Here is a 15,705-nt window from a genome sequence, read left to right as displayed (position 1 = left end):
GAACTGGTTGAAGACTGGACGTGCGAGTTGTGTGAAAACCCGGCCCATGGGAGTAGTGTGGACCAGTTGTCCTGCCTGCTGTTCACAAAGGCATGTAAGAAGACCTTTAGGGTCTGGTTATGCGTTTGGCTTGGCCGTTACCCTGTGTATGATACGCTGTAGTAAAGTCAAGCTGGATCCCGAATTTCTTGCACAAGGAGCACCAAACGTTAACAGTGAACTGCACTCCATGATCAGACACGATGTGCTGGGGAAGTCCGTGCAGTCGAAGATATGTTGGGTGAATAGGTGGGCCAACTCTGAGGCCGAGGGTAGCTTGGGAAGAGTGGTAAGGTGGACCATCTTAGAAAACCTATCTTTGACTGCCCAGATAATGTGATGACTATTGGAGGCTGGCAGGTCCACCACGAAGTCCGTGGATAGGTGGGTTCCTTGGGACTGGGTAGCGGTGGGAGTAGGCCCCACGGTCGTCCCATGAGGGGTTTCTGTTGGGCACAGGTTGGGCAGGACTCGGCATACTCCTTGACATCCCTCTCTACTTGGGGCCACCAATAGTAGCATAGCAGTAATTCAAGAGTGCCAGGTTTCACAGGGTGTTTGGCTGTGAGGGAATCATGGGCCCAGGACAGCACCTTCTGCCAGGGTCGAAGGGGTACCACCATCTTCCCTGGTGGAGCATTCTGGGTGGCAGCCAGGATCACCTTCACTTGGTCAATAATGTATTGGGGAGTAGATGGAGAGTCCTCTGTCTCATACGCTCTAGAAAGCGCGTCGGCTCGAGTAGTTTTGAAGGTTGGTCGGTAGTGGAGAGAGTAATCGAATCTACTGAAAAATTACGACCTTGAGGCATCAGCAGTGGCTTGTGCAGCAGGAGAAGGTACTGATAACGGTATAGGCAGTGGTGGTCGTGGTTGCTTCCCATAGATGATTGAAAGGGCGACATATCTCTGGCAGTGGCAATATGGGAGTTGTGGGAAAACTCCGCCCAAGGAAGAAGTTCGGACCAATTGTCTTGACAGTTGTTTATATAAGCGCGGAGGAATGACTTTAAGGAGCGGTTCATACGCTCAGCTTGTCCATTGGCTTGTGGATGGTATGCTGTTGTTAAACTGATATTGATGCCAAATTTGCTACAAAGAGCGCTCCAGTATCGGGCAACAAATTGTGGGCCCCTGTCAGAGACAATGTCCTTGGGCAAGCCATGTAGTCGAAAGATGTGATGAAAGAACAGGCATGCCAGTTCTGGAGCAGATGGTAGGCCTGGTAGTGGAACAAAATGGGCCATTTTAGAAAATCTATCTATAGTAAGCCATATGACCATGTGACCTCTGGATGGTGGTAAATCCACGATGAAATCTGTGGAGAGGTGTGTCCACGGTTCTTCGGGAGCTGAAAGTGGCTGGAGCAAACCCCATGGTCGCCCGACAAGGGGTTTTTGCTGAGTGCAAGTGTTGCAGGAATCGACTTATGCTTTAGCGTCGGAGACCATAGTGGGCCACCAGAAGAATCGCTGGAGCAGCGATTCTAGGGTTCATGCTTGGCCTGGGTGGCCGGCAAACTTAGTCATGCGCCCACCGGAGGACTCTTTCATGTAGTCGACGGGGCACAACAGTCTTCCCAGTGGGAACTGGGTGAGTAGCAGACAGACAAATACAGGCTGGGTCAATAACATGACCAGGTTCTTCCGGGGTGTCTTCTGGTTCAAAAGAGTGTGATAGGGCATCTGCCTGGAGATTTTTTCCAGCTATACAATAACAAAGCTCAAAGTTAAATCTAGAAAAACACAAAGCTCATCAGGCTTGACGGGCGTTGAGACGTTGGGCATGGCTCAAGTGTTCCAGATTCTTGTGATCTGTGAATACGGTGAATTTATGTTGAGTGCCCTCTAGCCATGGGTGCCATTCTTCTAAAGCCAATTTGATGGTGAGTAACTCGCGATCTCCAATACTATCATTTTGTTCTGCTGAAGAGAATTTGCGAGAGTAAAAGGAGCATGGAACTACGGATCCGGAAGCGGTATAAAGTGGCGGTAATAATTCGTGAATCCTAGAAATTGTTGTAATGCTTTAAGGCCCATGGGCTATGACCAATCTTGGATTCCTTTGACTTTCACAGGATCCATCAAAATCCCCATTGGGAAATTATGTACCCAAGAAAGGGCAGACTGCACTTTTCAAACAAACACTTATCCAGTTTTGTGAAAAGATGATTCTCACGGAGACATTGTAGAACAGTGCGAATGCTGGTTCGGTGTGTAGCCAGATCCTTGGAAAAGACAAGGATGTCATCCAGGTATGCCACAACTTTCACGTATAGTAGATTTCTGAAGATTTCATTAATCTTTCGTTGGAATACTGCGGGTGTGTTACAGAGGCCTAAGGGCATCACTAAACATTCGTAATGTCCGTCTCTGGTGTTGAAAGCTGTCTTCCAGATGTCATCAGGATAAATACGCACCAAGTTGTAAGCCCGCGTAGATCCAACTCAGTAAATATAGAAGCTCCATGTAGACGGTCAAATAGTTCAGAGATCAACGGCAAAGGATATTTGTCTTTGCGGGTAATCGCATTTAAGCCACGTTAATCGATACATGGCCGTAAAGATCAATTTTTCTTCATAACGAAGAAGAATCTTGCACCGGCAGGAGATGTAGAGGGATGAATGAACCCTTTCGCAAGGTTCTCTTGGATGTACTGCATCATGGCCTTGGTCTCGGGAAGGCGTAGTCCCAGGTAGCAGGTCGATTGAACAATCAAACCTCCGAAGAGGTGGTAGGAGGTCCGCCTTTTGCTTTGAGAACACATCTAGAACAGAACAGAATCTAGATCCTACCATTTTAAACAATTTTAGACCAATATCTAATCTACCATTTTTAGCTAAAATTTTAGAGAAAGTAGTTCAAAAACAACTACAGAGCACCTGGAAAAGAATAAATTTCTTTTCCCAGCCCAATTTGGCTTTAGGAAAAACTTTAGTACAGAAACATTACTACTTGCATTATCAGATACGGTACTAAGGGGTTTCGACAGTGGAAAAACTTACCTTCTAATTTTATTAGATCTCTCCGCAGCCTTTAATACAGTTAACCATGCAATACTTCTCAATAGATTACAAGAAATTGGAATAGCTGGAATAACCCTGCAATGGTTAAAATCATTTCTGGAGCATCGCTCATATATAGTCCAAATTAATAACGTAAAATCTGATAAATTCCCCTTGATACAGGTGTTCCACAGGGCTCAGCGTTGTCAGCTGTTATGTTACGGGACCGCTAGGAGAGCGATCCCAACTTGAGGGGAATGTGTGCCCTTGGACCTTGGCACGACCCCAGACGAATCCAAGACAGCACTGAGGATTGGCGAGGCGTGTCCCAGCATGGGCGAAGACAAAGTCTGACCCTCTGCTGGACCTGCATGCTTCTGGAAGGCAAACAACATTGTGTTGGATATTGAACAGTCCTCTGACTGTACCCAGCCCTTTCGGACCTGCTGCTAGGTATTGGCAAGAAGCAGCAGGCCGGACTGAGGATGAGGGCAGACGGAGGCCTTGTGACACAGAAGACCCAAGACAAGGACGAGAAGACTCTGGAAGTGGATGAGGATCTTGGAAGACTCTCGATGAGATGAGGAACTTAGAAGACTCTTGAATGAGACGAGAAGCTGGGGAGGTTCGGACATTGGCACCGTCTCTCTGTGTCTACACTGCCCACCCGTGCGCCATACACAATCTGAAGAGGCTGGTCACGGACAAGCGCAGGAAGGGAATCCAGCTGAGACGAAACTCCAATGACGAGGCCAGGTGTCATCTGGAGAACCACAGGAGCTGGAGGGTCAAGAGGACTCGGAAACACAGGAAGAGAATACAGCTGAGATGAGACTCCAATGACGAAGCAAGGTGTCATCTGGAGAACCAGAGGAACTGGAGGGTCAGGAGGACTTGAAATGAGCGAAGGAGGGCGGAACCTCGGAAACATCAGGAACATCAGGAAGCCTGGAACATCAGGAGGTGAAACATCAGGAAGCACTGGACTAGGAACCTCAGGACATGGAACATCAGGAAGCCACAGGAAGCAATGAAGACTCAGGAAGCAAGACGAGACATGGAGCTCCAACAAGAACAAAGACCTGACGGAGCGCTGGAAGACGAGACTTCCAGGGACAAGTAACTCCAATGCAAGGCAGAAGTGTTGGAGAAGCCCTTTTATAGGGCTGAGACAGGAAACAGTCATCAGGTGGGGCCCAGGGCATATCCGGCCATGGGCCCTTTAAATCTTAAGAGGCGCGGCCCACGCCTTAGGAACGGGAAGCAGGAAGTTTGTGCAGGACCTTGGCCAGCGACCATGCTGCTGCTAACGCCGAAGAGCAGGGTGGGGCCGAGGAACAGGCCCAGCATTGTCAGCAGCACCCAAGCTGCAGAGGACAGACTGAGGAGCAGCTCCAGCCACAAGGAAGACCGAGGACTGCGGCCTCCAGGCCGCGGGACAGGCAAAGAGAAGGTAAGAGGCTGTTCATGAGGGAAGAATCACAAGAGTACCCCCTCCTCAAAGACTCCCTCCTCAAGCCTCATATCAACAGCTAGAGGGGACAAGGTATCAGTCCATACCGACAAGGGGAGATCAAGAGTCCAAAAACGAAGCTGGTAAATCCGGGTACTGAAATGAAACAGGAGATAGCAACTGCAGACAAGAAACAAAGCCAAACAAGAGGCAAACAGCACAAATGAGACAAAAAGGCAAAACAGCACAAACGAGCAAAAAGACAAAACACAGCACAAATGAGCAAAAAAAGCCAAACAGCACAAAAAAGCCAAACAGCAAAAAGCAGCCCAAATGAGCCAAAAAGGGCAAAACAGCACAAAGAAGCAAAACAGCGAACAGCACAAACAAGCAAACAAAACAGCACGAAGGAACACAAACGAAAAACAAAACAACACAGACGAGAAAACAAACAGCACAGAAACACACAAGAAGCACAAGAAACTACAAGAAATCAAAAGAAACTTCAGGAAAGACCTGGGAGGGACCCAGGGTGGGAAACCGGAACCAGCAAAATCAGGTGGGCTGCAGGCGCCTCCTGCAGGTCGTAAAAACCCCAACCTAGAAAAAAAAATTGGAAAAATGTCTGGATGCAGGCGCCTCCTGCAGGTTGTAGAATCCAGACAGCTGGCGCCTCCAGCAGGTCGTGAGAAAAATCCTGAACCAAAAAAAATGTTTGGGTTCAAATACAAGTCCAGGAACAAACTTGAAACGAAGACTCTGAAGCAGAACTCCAGGAACAAGGCAAGTCCATCAACGGAACATGTTCACCGGACACATGGCCTTGCATTCTGTTATGTTATGGGACCGCTAGGAAAGCGATCCCAACTTGAGGGGAATGTGTGCCCTTGGACCTCAGCACGACCCCAGATGAATCCAAGACAGCACCGAGGGTTGGCGAGGCGTGTCCCAGCATGGGCGAAGACAAAGTCTGACCCTCTGCCAGACCTGCATGCTTCTGGAAGGCCAACAACATTGTGTTGGTTATTGAAAAGTCCTCCGACCGTTCCCAGCCTTTTTGGACCTGCCGCTGGGTATCGGCAAGAAGCAGCAGGCCGGACTGAGGATGAGGGCAGACGGAGGCCTTGTGATAAAGAAGACCCAAGACAAGGACGAGAAGACTCTGGAAGTGGATGAGGATCTTGGAAGACTCTCGACGATACGAGGAACTTGGAAGACTCATGGACGAGACGAGAAGCTGGGAAGGTTCGGACATTGGCACTGTCTCTCAGGGCGCCCTACACAGCCCACCCGCAGGACTGGTCGCGGACCACCCTGTCCCACTGTGCGCCCTACACAACCTGAAGAGGCTGGTCACGGACCACGCGGAGAGCGGGACAAGCGCAGGAAGGGAATCCAGCTGAGACAAAACTCCAATGACGGGGCCAGGTGTCATCTGGAGAACCACAGGAGCTTGGAGGGTCAGGAGGACTCGAAATGAGCGAAGGAGAGCGGAACCTCGGAAACATCAGGAAGCCTGGTCTATCAGGAGGTGAAACATCAGGAAGCTTGGACTAGGAAACTAGGAACCTCAGGACAAGGAACATCAGGAAGCCACAGGAAGCAATGAAGACTCAGGAAGCAAGACGAAACATGGAGCTCCAATGAAGAATGAAGACCTGACGGAGTGCTGGAAAACGAGTCTTCCAGGGACAAGGGGAATGGAACAACTCCCCTATGAGGAAAGACTAAAGAGGTTAGGACTTTTCAGCTTGGAGAAGAGACGACTGAGGGGGGATATGATAGAGGTGTTTAAAATCATGAGAGGTCTAGAACGGGTAGATGTGAATCGGTTATTTACTCTTTCGGATAGTAGAAAGACTAGGGGACACTCCATGAAGTTAGCATGGGGCACATTTAAAACTAATCGGAGAAAGTTCTTTTTTACTCAACGCACAATTAAACTCTGGAATTGTTGCCAGAGAATGTGGTTCGTGCAGTTAGTATAGCTGTGTTTAAAAAAGGATTGGATAAGTTCTTGGAGGAGAAGTCCATTACCTGCTATTAAGTTCACTTAGAGAATAGCCACTGCCATTAGCAATGGTTACATGGAATAGACTTAGTTTTTGGGTACTTGCCAGGTTCTTATGGCCTGGATTGGCCACTGTTGGAAACAGGATGCTGGGCTTGATGGACCCTTGGTCTGACCCAGTATGGCATTTTCTTATGTTCTTATGTTCTTAAGTAACTCCAAGGCAAGGCAGAAGAGTTGGAGAAGGCCTTTTATAGGGCTGAGACAGGAAACAGCCATCAGATGGGGCCCAAGGCATATCCGGCCGTGGACCCTTTAAATCTTGTGAAGAGGCGCGGCCCGTGCCTTAGGAACAGGAAGCAGGAGGTTTGTGCAGGACCATGGCCAGCGGCCATGCTGCTGCTAACACCGAAAAGCAGGGTGGGGCCGAGGAACAGGCCCAGCCTTTTCGGCAGCTCCCAAGCCACAGAGGGCAGACCGAGGAGCGGCTCCAGCCGCAAGGAAGACCGGGGACTGTTACCTCCAGGCCACAGGACAGGCAGAGAGAAGGTAAGAGGCTGCCCATGAGGGTAGAATCACAACATCAGCTACCCTGTTTAATGTGTACATGTTACCTTTGTGCCACCTACTGACTGGATTAGGCTTAATACATTTTATTTACGCAGATGACATTCAGATTTTAATCCCAATTAATGAATCTCTGGAAAAGGCATACAAACTAGCAACTATGTACTTAAATATTATTAAGCAGCTGCTTACGTATATGAGATTAATCCTAAACATTAATAAGACTGAGATGATTCTACTAGAAAGAAAAATGAGACAGGACCCCCTTCCAGACAGTTTATATGATAATAACATCACATTAAGCTAAGAGATCAGGCTAGAGATCTCGGTATAATAACAAATAATGAATTTAATCTGAAAAAGCATATTACAGCTAAAATTAAAGAAGGCTATGGCAAATTATTGATATTGAGGCGACTAAAGCTGCTATTGACGGACAAGGATTTTAGAACAGTAATGCAGCTTTTAATCTATTCAAATACTGATTATTGTAATTCTCTGTTATTAGGCCTACCAGACAACAATACACCCTCTACAAATTTTACAAAACGCTGTGGCTAGGATTTTAACATCAAAAAAGAGTGATCACATCACACCCATATTGCAAAAACTTCACTGGTTACCTGTAAGATATCGCATGCAGTATAAAGTACTCTGCATCTTACACAAAATCATTTATGGAGAACAAACTGATTGGTTAAACACAGCAATTAGATTACACAAACCCCAGAGAAACTTAAGATCAGCTAACACAGGAATGCTAACAATACCTTCAGTTAAATCAGCCCATCTTAGTCAAGTAAGAGAGAGAAGTATCTCCCTCGATGGCCCAAAAATGTGGAATGAGATGCCGGTTGAGTTAAGAACCCAAACAGAGAGAAAATCATTGAAAAAGAATTTGAAAACCTGTTTTTTTGGAACTGCATTTGGAGGGAATGACTAAGAGCTATTTTATACTATTTCAACTATTTTTACATAACATGAGGCACTTAATTTTTAACAACTGAAAGGGAAAAATCTATAGCATTTACATTAATTATTTTAATTTGTTTTTGTTATGAACTCTGCCCGCAGGTTTCCCCGCGAGCAGGCTCACTTACCACGTTGTGTTTTCTTCACCGACGTGGCAGGACGTCGGCCTGCCCACGCGGCCCGGAGGCTGCCTGCGTCTCTCCTCTTCACCGCAGCCGGAGCCGCGGACTTTTCCACCTTCTTCGGGGCCCGGGACCGCCCCCTTTGCTGGCTGCATCTTCGCAGCGCTAAGGCCACAGCCCCGGGCGGGAGTAGTGGCTGGAGCCGCCCCCGGGGCTCCCCGCAGCAGCTGAAGCAGCTGCCGACGTCAGGGCCTGCTCCTCAGGCCCTGCCCTGCGTCCTACGCAACTATGTTGGTGCAGGCTGCTGTCTGTGGTCCTGCACAGCTTCCTGCTCTGTCCTTAGGCGCGCGGCTGCGTCTTCCTTCAACATTTAAAGGGCCAGACACAGGAAGTGTCTTGGCCCCACCTTGGTGACTGTTTCCTGTACCAGCCCTATAAAGGGCTGCTCCGTCAGTTGTCCAGTGCCTTGCATCGTGGTGTCTTCAATCTGGAGGCTCCTGCCTGCCAGAGCCTTTGTAAGGTCTTCCAGTCTTGTGGAGCTCCTCATCTTGTGATGTCTTCTCGTCATGCCATGTCATGTCTTCGTGCCTGAGGTCCTTGTCCAGGTGTCCTGGTGTCTTGATCTTCTACGTCCTGGTGTTCCTGCCTTCCTCGATGTCATTCCTATGTCCCGTCTTTGCTCTTGAGCCTTCTGGTCCGGTAGGCCAGGGGTCCCTCAGATGAAGTACTCCTGAGTGGACTAGCCTCCTGGTGGACGGTTGTCCTGTGCTCCTGAGCCGTCATGTCCTGGTTGTTTGTTCCTGTGCTGTCCCGTTCTCCTCGTGGTCCGTGACCAGTCTGCAAGGGCTGTGTAGGGCGAGCAGTGGGACAGGGTGGTCCGCGACTCAGTCCCACGGGTGGCCTGAGTAGGGCGCCCTGAGAGACAGTGCCAATGTCTGCCTTCCTTGCTTCTCGTCTCATCTGGATTCCAAGTTCCTTGTCATATTTGCCCTTCAGCGTCATGTTTCTGATGTCGTTGCATCGACCCTGGTCCGGGATGCCGTCGCAACGACCACTGATCCGTGATGTCTTCGCATCAGCCTTGGTGTCAAGTATCGTCTGTGATGCCATTGCATCGATCCTGGTGTCACATCTCCATAGTCCTGGTGTCATGTCTTCAACCCAAGTCTTCGTGTCATGTGATGGCGTCGCATCAACCCAAGTGTTTGTGCCATGTGATGCCTTTGCATCAATCTCCTCGTCTCCATGTCAAGGTCCATCTGCCCTCAACCTCAGGCCAGGCCTGCTGCTCCATGCTGCTCGCAGCAGGTCTGAAAGGGCTCGGAATGGTCGGAGGACCATTCAACTTCCAACATCCTCGGATGTTGGCCTTGGGAGCTTGCCGGCCTGGCGGAGGGTAGACCGTCAGCCATGCGGAGCCACAGTCAACCCTTGGCTCAGCCTGGAAGGTCTGGTCCGGGCCGAGGCCCGAGGCCCATGGGCACACGAAAAACACCGTTCTCAACAGAATGCAAGGCCATGTGCCCGACGGTGATGCCCTGCCGATATCTTCGCCTTTTTCCAGAGTCTTGTCCTTATGTCCTGGACTGTGATGGGACCGGAAACATTTTTTCAGGATTTTATGTGTACGACCTACTGGAGGCGCCAGTTTGCCATAGTCACGACCTGCTGGAGGCGCCAGCTGTCAGGATTCTTTTTGTAACGACCTGCAGGAGGCGCCTGCTCCAGACTTTGTCATCTCGTTGCCAGATTGGGGTTTTTCGACCTGCAGGAGGCGCCTGCATCCCTACTGGTTTGGCTGGTTTTCTTTTGCCCGTCCTGGGTTCCCTCCCCCAGGTCTTCTTGGTGTTTCTGGGTGCTTCTTGTTGGTTCTTGCTTGTTGCTCGTTTGTCTGTTTTGTATTGTCTGTGCTGTTTGTCTTGGTTGCTTGTTTGTTTGTTTTCCCTTTGTTTTCTTTCCTGCTTGTTGGGTCCCGTTGTGTGTTCCCCGTCCTTGTTCCCGTGTTTCCGTTCCCTCGTTTCCCTTCCTCGCTCTTCGCTCTTTCGCCCTTCGCTTCTTCGCTTTCCGCTCTCTCGCTCTTGGCTCTTTCGCTCTTTGAGCTCCTTCGCTCTCCGCTCTCCGCTCCCTTGCTCTCTGCTCCTTCGCTCTCCGCTCCCTTGCTCTCTGCTTCTTCGCTCTCTGCTCCCTCGCTCTCTGTTCCCTTGCTCTCCGCTCCCTCACTCTCCGTTCCCTTGCTCCCTCTTTTGTGTTTTTGTGTTGTCAGTCGCGCGGTCTCCGTTTGCTCGGTCTCTGCTCGCGCGGTCCCTTGTTCGCTTGGTCCCGTGTTCCCTCAGTCTCGTCTGCTCTCGGTCTCGTGCTCTTGGTCTCTCGTCGTGTCTCTTGTGTTTGTGTGGTGTGTTCTGTTTTGTCTTGTTCTTGTCTGGTGTCCTGTGGTTTGTCTTTGGTATTTCTGCTGCTTTGCCTTGTTTTGTTCATGCTGTCCCCAGAGTTACCAGCTTTCATTTTTTTTTGGACCCTCGAATACCTCCATCCGGTTTGGCAGTGTTCCGGACGCCGCAAGAGCAGGCCACGAACGGAGTTTGTGGCCAGGAGCGGCTGCCGAACTGGGCCTCTGGCTGGCGCAGGTGAGGGGGCCTGGTTGCGGGCTGGTGTGGTTGGGATTCCTAAGACAGCGGTTCTGCATTCAATGTATATATTAGTGATGTCATAAGGTTATTAAAAAAAAAAAAAAAAAAAAGAATGCATTCTTATTCCACCAGCTGGAAAGGAGACTAAATCCAATCATTCTGAACTGGTGTAACAGAAATAAAGGAAAGGAAATTATAAGGTAAGTCTAAATTTCTCCATAATATAATAGAGCACATTGTTCTAAGTAGCAGACTGGTGCATCTCACAAAAACAAAAGGAAGATGAAAAGTTTACATAAAGGGAAAAGCAATCATTAGTTACGTATGCTTTAATCATTTTTGATTCTTTAAAGGGGCACTTAGAGAAGGGGCACTTAGAGAAGATAAGGCCATCGCGGAAAGATTAAATGATTTCTTTGCTTCGGTGTTTACTGAAGAGGATGTTGGGGAGGTACCCGTAATGGAGAAGGTTTTCATGGGTAATGATTCAGATGGACTGAATCAAATCACGGTGAATCTAGAAGATGTGGTAGGCCTGATTGACAAACTGAAGAGTAGTAAATCACCTGGACCGGATGGTATACACCCCAGAGTTCTGAAGGAACTAAAAAATGAAATTTCAGACCTATTAGTAAAAATTTGTAACTTATCATTAAAATCATCCATTGTACCTGAAGACTGGAGGATAGCAAATGTAACGCCAATATTTAAAAAGGGCTCCAGGGGTGATCCGGGAAACTACAGACCGGTTAGCCTGACTTCAGTGCCAGGAAAAATAGTGGAAAGTGTTCTAAACATCAAAATCACAGAACATATAGAAAGACATGGTTTAATGGAACAAAGTCAGCATGGCTTTACCCAGGGCAAGTCTTGCCTCACAAATCTGCTTCACTTTTTTGAAGGAGTTAATAAACATGTGGATAAAGGTGAACCAGTAGATATAGTATACTTGGATTTTCAGAAGGCGTTTGACAAAGTTCCTCATGAGAGGCTTCTAGGAAAAGTAAAAAGTCATGGGATAGGTGGCGATATCCTTTCGTGGATTGCAAACTGGCTAAAAGACAGGAAACAGAGAGTAGGATTGAATGGGCAATTTTCTCAGTGGAAGGGAGTGGACAGTGGAGTACCTCAGGGATCTGTATTGGGACCCTTACTGTTCAATATATTTATAAATGATCTGGAAAGAAATACGACGAGTGAGATAATCAAATTTGCAGATGACACAAAATTGTTCAGAGTAGTTAAATCACAAGCAGATTGTGATAAATTGCAGGAAGACCTTGTGAGACTGGAAAATTGGGCATCCAAATGGCAGATGAAATTTAATGTGGATAAGTGCAAGGTGATGCATATAGGGAAAAATAACCCATGCTATAATTACACAATGTTGGGTTCCATATTAGGTGCTACAACCCAAGAAAGAGATCTAGGTGTCATAGTGGATAACACATTGAAATCGTCGGTGCAGTGTGCTGCGGCAGTCAAAAAAGCAAACAGAATGTTGGGAATTATTAGAAAAGGAATGATGAATAAAACGGAAAATGTCATAATGCCTCTGTATCGCTCCATGGTGAGACCGCACCTTGAATACTGTGTACAATTCTGGTCACCGCATATCAAAAAAGATATAATTGCGATGGAGAAGGTACAGAAAAGGGCTACCAAAATGATAAGGGGAATGGAACAAGTCCCCTATGAGGAAAGACTAAAGAGGTTAGGACTTTTTAGCTTGGAGAAGAGACGACTGAGGGGGGATATGATAGAGGTGTTTGGAATCATGAGAGGTCTAGAGCGGGTGGATGTGAATTGGTTGTTTGCTCTTTCGGATGGTGGAGGGACTGGGGGGCGCTCCGTGAAGTTGGCATGGGGCACATTTGGAGCTAATCGGAGAAGGTTCTTTTTTGCTCAGCGCACAGTTGATCTCTGGAATTTGTTGCCAGAGAATGTGGTTCGTGCAGTTGGTGTGGCTGTGTTTGGAAGAGGATTGGATGGGTTCTTGGAGGAAAAGTCCATTACCTGCTATTGGGTTCGCTTGGAGAATGGCCACTGCCATTGGCAGTGGTTACATGGAATGGACTTGGTTTTTGGGTACTTGCCAGGTTCTTGTGGCCTGGATTGGCCACTGTTGGAGACAGGATGCTGGGCTTGATGGACCCTTGGTCTGACCCAGTATGGCATTTTCTTATGTTCTTATGTTTATATTTCTCCTCAGTAGTTGAATTTACTCTAAAATTGGGGAAGAAAGATGTGTCTCAGTCACCAGCCAAATCAAATCATAGGAGCTGGGAATTGATCAGTTTGAGGATTTGGAACACACTGGCCAAGTTTCTGTAAAGGAACATTTAGTGGTCAATATTCAATGGATTTTCCTGGTTAAGTTCAGGACTTAAACCAACCCTAAAGTTTCAATTTCTTGTGTTTTGCAGCAGATAAGTTTTAGCTGGTTAATTCATTACCCTTCTAAAACTTGAGCAGATTTTTAAAAAAGGGGTTTCCATTCCCTGTAAGCTTGTGTTCATGTGCACACAGGAAAACATAGCACGTACAAGAAAAAGAAAAACAGAATGGTGTTTCAAAGAACACTGAGCATCAATTTGTACTCAGTAGTGCACATGAGAAATTTTTTCACACACAGTCCACAAAAAATGAGAGGGAACATTGGTTCTGGGGCAGGGTTTAAGGTTAGTAGCAATGATATTCTGAGTACCAGGCTAAACTTAACTGGGTTAGTCTGGTCAGACTAAAGAGGAGTCCTAAAGTTAGCCAGTTAAACATACCTGGCTAATTTTAAGCAGCTATATTTAGCGGGAGACTTAGCCCAATTAAATCACGCTGAATATACCTGCTCAAGTTAGTCAGCTAACTTGCTGCTGCTCCCACCCCTGAAATTTGACAATAGTCTGGCTTGATCATCATCATAAATTTATCCCATTTAATTAATAGTGTGGAGTTTGAACAGCAATTAAATAGTTTAGATATGATCACCCAATCGTAAATCCCAAGTGCTTGCAATTATAATATTTCAAAAATATATACTTACTAATGAAATAGATGTCCTAGCAACCTAATTTTGGTAATAAGATATATTACATCTTCTGAAGGTACAAGAAAACATTATTATTGTTATTACTCAATTATATTTGAGTGTATTGAGGCAAAGAGAGAAAAAGTGACTTCTTAGAAATCATGCAGTCTTTGTCACAGGTAAACTTTAGTTCGGAAGTTGATTGTGATTTTTGACTCATAGGCCACAATGTCTCAAATATTTTCTTCATTTTGGGTCTTGATAGATTCTGTTCACAGCTTTATTTTCCAGCCACAAAAGTCACACTTCCTCCCAGAAATAGAGATGATAATTGGAGATGAAAAGTAGTTTAGCCACTTTTATTATATTATTCCTTCCTTGATATATTTTGAGTATATTTACAAGAACAGAAACATACATCACTGTGTATTCTGCTTTATAGGAATGCAAGCGACGGATGAATTATCTTTTAGATGTTTATTTATTTTCACCTGAAGATTTGTTACTTAACTCTACTGTGCTACTGTGGCCTCAAATGATTAGCCCTGTATTTGATCAACATGATGAGGTAAGTTTATTTTATTACTATAAATCAACTTTTCTGTACTCTTTCATTAGGCCACGCATTTAATTTTGAGTACCTGTCTGTGACATGAAGAACCAGGAATAAATTTTCAATAAGCCACTGACTGCAAAAATAATCAGATAATTTTTGCTGGTTTTCTTTAGCCAAATTTTCAGCCAGAATTAACCAGCTAGGTAATGGCTGAACATTCACCTAAACCTAGCCACACAAAATTTGTCCACCTAGATTTAAGACAGCTGTTTGTATGACCAGAGTTGTCCATCTAAATTTAGCTGGTTAGCACTGAAAATCTGTGCTGAGCTTCTAAATTGAAAATCTAATAGAGAATGCCTCCAGAGTCACTCCTTTTCTGACTTCCTAAATCAGTATAATCTGTGAATTTGGGAAGACAAATGTAGCTGGTCAGTGGATGAAGATGTTCAAAGTCAAGTTCCCTGTATGTACCCAGATCAGCCCAGACTCCTGGGTTATGCCTCCCTCGCAGCAAATGGAGACAGAGAAAAACTTGAAGGACACCCCTGTAAGTAGGATGCGCCACCTGCAGCCCCTTCAGTATAAACAATATCAAAGCAGTATTTCTCTGTCTCCAGCAGATGAAGGTGGCAGATCCTGCAGTCCTGGCTAATTGATTCTAAACAAGAAAAAAAAAGAGTTGCAGTGACAGGAGTCCTTTAAATTTGTTTGGCTGAAACAAAGTTTAAAAAAAAAAAAAAAAGAGCTGGGCCTCACGAGGAGCAGAGTCACTTCTCCTCGATGGTTGGCCTGCCGAGTGCTTTGCCCTTCATTCCAGTATACCAGGAGCAGCAGCCGGTGAATGGCTGGGGGGGGATTTACCAGTGGGCCGGTCCTTCCCCCCCTGGCCCAGAGACAACCGCGAGTTGTGCTCTGGTGAGGCCAACGTGAATAAAAAAAAAAAAAAAAAAAGAATTGGACCGCGTTGGTTTTTGCAGCTCTGCTGCTCTTATTTGGCCTCCGGGGTTTATTTTTGCGGTCTCCCCTCCTTGTTCAGCTTGGCGATACTGCGTGCTTCGGCCTGCAAATCCTGTGGGGAACCGGCAGCATGGCCCTCCAGAGATATCCTCTGCTCCTGGTGTCTTCCCGGCGGCGAGGGCCTGTCAGCGGGGGAAGCTCGCGGCAGGGGGAGGTAGGCACATCGGTTCCGTGGTGCAGGCGCCCCGATACTATCTCGTGGTACTCAGCCTGACCTGTTCCCGCGAAACATGGGAACGGCAGACATTTTAGGAGCTTTAGATACTGATGCAGACAGCTCAGCAGGGGGAGGGGATCTCCCTCCTCAGTT

General features: G+C 46.9%; 1 protein-coding gene across 1 annotated transcript in view; it reads left to right on the top strand.

Annotated features, from left to right (window-relative positions):
- The window catches only part of DNAH12 (dynein axonemal heavy chain 12), a 1,160,754-nt gene that overhangs the window by 237,223 nt on the left and 907,826 nt on the right, over positions 1 to 15,705 (top strand). The window contains 1 exon segment of the mRNA XM_029600929.1: positions 14,262 to 14,387. Coding sequence (XP_029456789.1) covers positions 14,262 to 14,387 — 126 coding nt within the window.

Source organism: Rhinatrema bivittatum, chromosome 4 (assembly GCF_901001135.1).
Source record: "Rhinatrema bivittatum chromosome 4, aRhiBiv1.1, whole genome shotgun sequence".
Taxonomy (NCBI): domain Eukaryota; kingdom Metazoa; phylum Chordata; class Amphibia; order Gymnophiona; family Rhinatrematidae; genus Rhinatrema; species Rhinatrema bivittatum.
Note: the sequence above shows the minus strand (reverse complement) of the source record. Positions and strands in the feature narration are given on the sequence as shown.